At 37.1% G+C, this 5,092-nt stretch overlaps 1 protein-coding gene across 3 annotated transcripts in view; it reads right to left on the reverse strand.

The window, feature by feature from the left end:
* KLHL8 (kelch like family member 8) overlaps positions 1-4,620 on the reverse strand; it is a 36,942-nt gene extending 32,322 nt beyond the window's left edge. The window contains exon 1 of one of the 3 annotated variants that reach the window (XM_008052353.1): positions 4,263-4,620. In XM_008052353.1, coding sequence (XP_008050544.1) covers positions 4,263-4,478 — 216 coding nt within the window. In that variant the 5' untranslated portion in view covers positions 4,479-4,620. The remainder of the gene's footprint in view (positions 1-4,262) is intronic. The other 2 variants (XM_021709686.1, XM_021709685.1) reach the window with 2 other exon arrangements.
* Positions 4,621-5,092: the final 472 nt, after the last annotated feature.

The following is a 5,092-nucleotide window of genomic DNA, read 5'->3' on the forward strand; positions in this document are numbered from 1 at the left end:
CCAACTCAAAAAAAAAAAAAAAAAAATTACCTGGTCTACGGTATTTTGTTATGGTAGTATAAATAAACTAAGACAGTCTGCTTTCAAGTCAGGAGTTAACTGATATAAAGGTAATAATGTCATCATTTCTACTCTTATAAGTGTATTACTGGCCGGGCTCGGTGGCTCAGCCTGTAATCTCGCGCTTTGAGAGGTCGAAGTGAGTGGATTGCCTGAGCCCACAGGTTCAAGACCTGCCTGGACAACTTGGTGAGACCTCATCTCTACAATAAAAATCAAAAAATTAGCTGGGTGTGGTAGTGCGCGCCTGTAGTTCCAGCTACTTGGAAGGCTGAGGCAGAAGGATCGCTGGAGCCCAGCAGGTTGAGGCTGTGATGGTTGGGAGCGGCCCCTGCACTCCTGTGTGGGTGACAGAGTGAGACTCCAACTCAGTGTATTATCATAATGTAGTTCACATATTTTGTTTCCCTGTAATCTCTCTGAGCACTTATTTTTACCTGGTCAGTTGTAAGTTTTGACATTAAATAATTATACCACTTAAAGCCTTGAAAAATTTTATTAGCTCCTATAAGTATTTGTTTAGAAAAAAAAATAACAAAACTAAGCACTTTCAAAAAAATTCAAATAGTATAAACAAGATATATTCAGTGGTAACATCAAGAGGTGGTATGGGAGCTGTCCTGCTGTAATAGTCTCTATTAACTTCTTAAAGTAAAATTAACTATGGTTTTTAATAAAGACATTTACTCAGACTACAGGATGCATGACTAAAAGCATCTTTTGTAAACACTATTTTTATTAATCTATAACACATAATCTAAGCAATGAGTACTATGCAATATCCCTCCCTGCCCTTTCCCCCACCAAACTGCTGCCCTTAAGTTTCCCTCACACATAATTTCAGAGCTACCACTAGATATATTGTTTAAAAATATTTTCACTGATAAGTAAGCATAAAAATATATAAGCAAGTTGAACTTCTCCCTGGAATGAACTCAAGGCAAAGTGTAATCTATGTGAAGCCTTTCCAGTCACCTCTTAGACATAATTAATGATCCTCTCTTATGCTTCCAAAATATACTACACAAATGGCAAACACTAAATCACATTATAGTTGGCTACATATGTGCCCATCTCTAGCTAAACTTCAAATTCCCTCAGGCAGGTATGGTATATTATTCAGATTTATTTGTGCTTTCCACATATTAGAGTAGGACTTCAATAAAAATTTCCCAAACAAATTTATTTGCTATTTCTAAAAGACATACTCAGGAATTTTAAAATGGGTTAATGATCCTATATATGAGCAATAAAACAAATTTTGTGATAACTGTCTTCCTAAAATATTTGTCCTAAAAGCAATAACGGTCACAGGAAACATAATACTAAAAGAGATTAAATTATATCATGAAATAATCCTTAAGATAATATGACTCTAAAATGTATAGTGTATGTTGAACAGAGCATTATAAATTACCCACAATCCTATTTGGTTTAGAAGTTCTGAAAGTTGAAGAAATGTTCAATGAGAATTAAGAAATAAATCCAGTATAACAGATCTGCTAAAAGATTAAACTGTAATTCTTTGTAGGACTAGGAACAGATCTACCATAGCAGAATTCACTGATAGCAGTACATATAATCATCATAATAATTGCTGGTATTTATTATTTACTATGTGCCAACCACAGTTGTAAGAACCTCACATGTATTAACTCGTTTATTCCTCACAAAAAGCCTAGTCATCATCCTAATTTTACAGTTGAGGAAATACAAATGAGTCAGTTTCTTTAAACTAGCTCTGTTAGCTGGGTGCAGTAGCTCACGCCTATAACCCCAGCACTTCAGGAGGCTTAGTGGAGAGGACTGCCTGAGCCCATGGGTTTAAGACCAGCCTGGGCAACATGGAGAGACCTCATTTCTACAATAAATCAAAAAAGTAGCTGAGTGTGATGGCACATGCTTGTAGTTCCAGCTATTTGGAAGGCTAAAGTGGAAGGATCACCTGAGCCCAGCAGGTCGAGGCTGCAGTGGCCATAAGTGTGCCACTGCACTCAGCGTGTGCCACTGCACTCAGCGTGTGCCACTGCACTCAGCGTAGGCAACAGAGTGAAACTTGGACTCAAAAAATAAATAGATAAACTAGCTCTGTTGATGTGTTTCTCTTCCTAAATGACTTCTATCACTGCTTCAAATATAGGATACTTAGTCTTCCACCAAAGATTGTTCTGAAGTTTTTATTTCAAGTTATTGCTGATGTCACCCAAGAAACAAAAGTCCTGAGTCTGGTTATAACTTACAGTTAGGCCCTTATTTTTCACTTAAGTTTATATGCAGTAGTTTATAAAATTATTCTAAAATCTAATTTTTAAAATTTATAAAATCAATGTTACTTTTAAATATTTCCAGGCATCCACTGATGATATGCTGAATGAACAGTTGATTAAATACAAATAATCTATTTTTTACTTTTGCTGAAGCCAGTGTGGGTCACTAAATTTTACATTAGGATTGAAAATTAGAACAATGGCATGAGATTAAACATAATATACCATAAGGATCAAATGTTTGTGTTTCTACATTAAAATACATACATGAATATGGCTAAATTTCACAAAGAATTAGTAGAATTATGTAATGATTTTCTTTTCAATATCTGAGGACACTAAGACTTTAAAGAAAGAGAATATGGGTCAGTCATCCACAGTGTAACACTACTCTCCTGGACTTTCTAGGCCTGAAACTCAAAGCTTATGTTTTAGTTTATAGATTTTTTGCTGAGTGTCCCCTGATCCGATTCTCCAAGCGTGCCCTGAATTCCCACAACAGTGTTGGCTCTACGAACTTGTGTGAGCAGGAACAGAAAGAAAAATCGATGAGACCCAAAAGTGGCAAATCTCATGGGGAAAATGCTGCATGGATACATATGAATCACCAAAAAATTTAATATTGCACTAAGAAATAAGAAAAAGAAAGTACTTTAAATATGTAATGGGAAACAATCAGAACACAGAGACTCCTTTATCACTTTTATAATTTTATTAAAACTGTGTATTTTTATTTTTTGAGTTGGAGTCTCACTCCGTCGCCAGACTGAAGTGCAGTGGCACTCTCCCGGCCACCACAGCCTCGAGCTGCTGGGCTCGGCGATCCTTCCGCCTCAGCCTTCCAAGTAGCTGGAATTACAGGTGCGCACTACCATGCCCAGCTAGTTTTTGATTTATTGTAGAGACGAGGGCTCGCCAAGTTGCCCAGACAGGTCTCGAACCTGCGGGCTCAGGCAACCCACTCACCTTGGCCTCCTAAAGTGCTGGGATTACAGGCTGAGCCACTGAGCCTGGCCAAAACCGTGTATTTTTTTTAAGCAGAACAAAACGATCCTATAAACCATAAACTTAAAGTTCCTCAAAGACCTTTTCAGCCAAGTCTAAATAGACTATATTTCACTATCAGGTGCAGATACACAATCTCACTTAACAGATAACAATAAAGTTGAGGTTAAACTATCAGAATAGGGATATACAGTAAAACACTAGTGTAGCTGAGTCAACAAACAAGAATTCCTGACTTCAAATATATATTAAGAGTAAGCAAATATACATCAAGGTATTTAAATTCACAAGTGAAAATTGTGTCCAGTCAATAGCGATTTATTAATTTACTTAAAGTAACTATTTGTTGTTCTGGGGTTCCAGAAGTTAATTAACTAAGAAATAATGAATATCGGCCAGGCGCACTGGCTCAAGCCTATAATCCCAGCACTTTGGGAGGCCAAGGCAAGAGGACTGCCTGAACTCAGGGGTTCGAGAACAGCCTGGGCAACTTGGTAAGACCTCGTCTACACAATTAAAAAAAAAAAAATTTTAGCCAGGCGTGGCAGTGCATGCCTGTAGTTGCAGCTACTTGGAAGGCAGAGGCGAAAGGATCACCTGAGTATAATAGGTCGAGGCTGTGGTGGCTGTGAACATGCCACTCACTGCACTCCAGCCTGGGTGACAGAGTGAGACTCCAACTCAAAAAAAAAAAAAAAATGAATGAATGAATATCAACATTAAATTAGTACAATAACGTTATCTTATGCTAACTTCTCTTCACTTACCCTCTCTTATGTCCCTTCCTCTTCAATAAGAAAAGATTGAGACTAAAGTCACTCTGACCATAACAAGTATAGCACCAAAGTTTGCCTCATGTGGTTATAGAAACCCTCATTTTTCATAGGAGACTGAAGAAATTGAGTAAAGTAAGAAAAAAGGCAACCTTACCTTCAGTGTGACATCACAGAGTTCTCCATTTTCATAAAATCGAAGAAGAGAACCATGAAAGTCTTTCCAAGCTTCATTTGCTTCAAAAACAAAGGTGTCGTCTCCATCACCATCACTGACTGAAGATCTGTTCTTTAGTTGCTGCTGCGGCTGCTGCCTCTTCCCCTTTGTGAGGTGATTCCTAGCTTGTTTCCCATTCACAGAGTCTGAAGCCATTTGCAACACTCTTTTAACGTAGCTGTCTTCTCAAATGTCTCATTAGTTCTTTTTCAAAGGGTGGGAGAGGGCAGAAGGCCACCAGATTTCAGATATTTCTCAAAACCCCCTCAATTGCCATCGTACAGTTAGTTTGCTATGATCAAAAAGTCAACAACAAAACACACAGAGACAAACCAAAAGAAAAAATTAATAACTATAATATGCTAAAACTATAAGCAATGATAAGACAACTATATATCAATCATTACTGAAAAAGAACAAAAATGCAATTTTGATGCTAAATGTCACATAATTCACTTCAGCTATTTTATGTAGTAAAAAAACTCCTTTAAAATCTAACCAGAACAACTCAAAGCACATGACTTTTGAGTTTTGAAACTATCTTCAAAAAGAGAGGCTATAAACTAAAAATTTTAAGTCTAGAGAGTTTATTTAGTGATACAAGGCAAAAAGGGAAGGTTATTTTGATTAAGTTAGGTTAATCTAGGGTAGTTCACCCTAGATTCTAGAGTCAGATCATGGTTCCACCACTTACCATTTGTATGATCTTGGGCAAATAACAACCTGCTTAAACCTCAGTTATCTCTTCTGTGAAATGCAGATACTACTTA

Source organism: Carlito syrichta, unplaced genomic scaffold (assembly GCF_000164805.1).
Source record: "Carlito syrichta isolate Samal-C Ts95f unplaced genomic scaffold, Tarsius_syrichta-2.0.1 Scaffold273549, whole genome shotgun sequence".
Taxonomy (NCBI): Eukaryota; Metazoa; Chordata; class Mammalia; order Primates; family Tarsiidae; genus Carlito; species Carlito syrichta.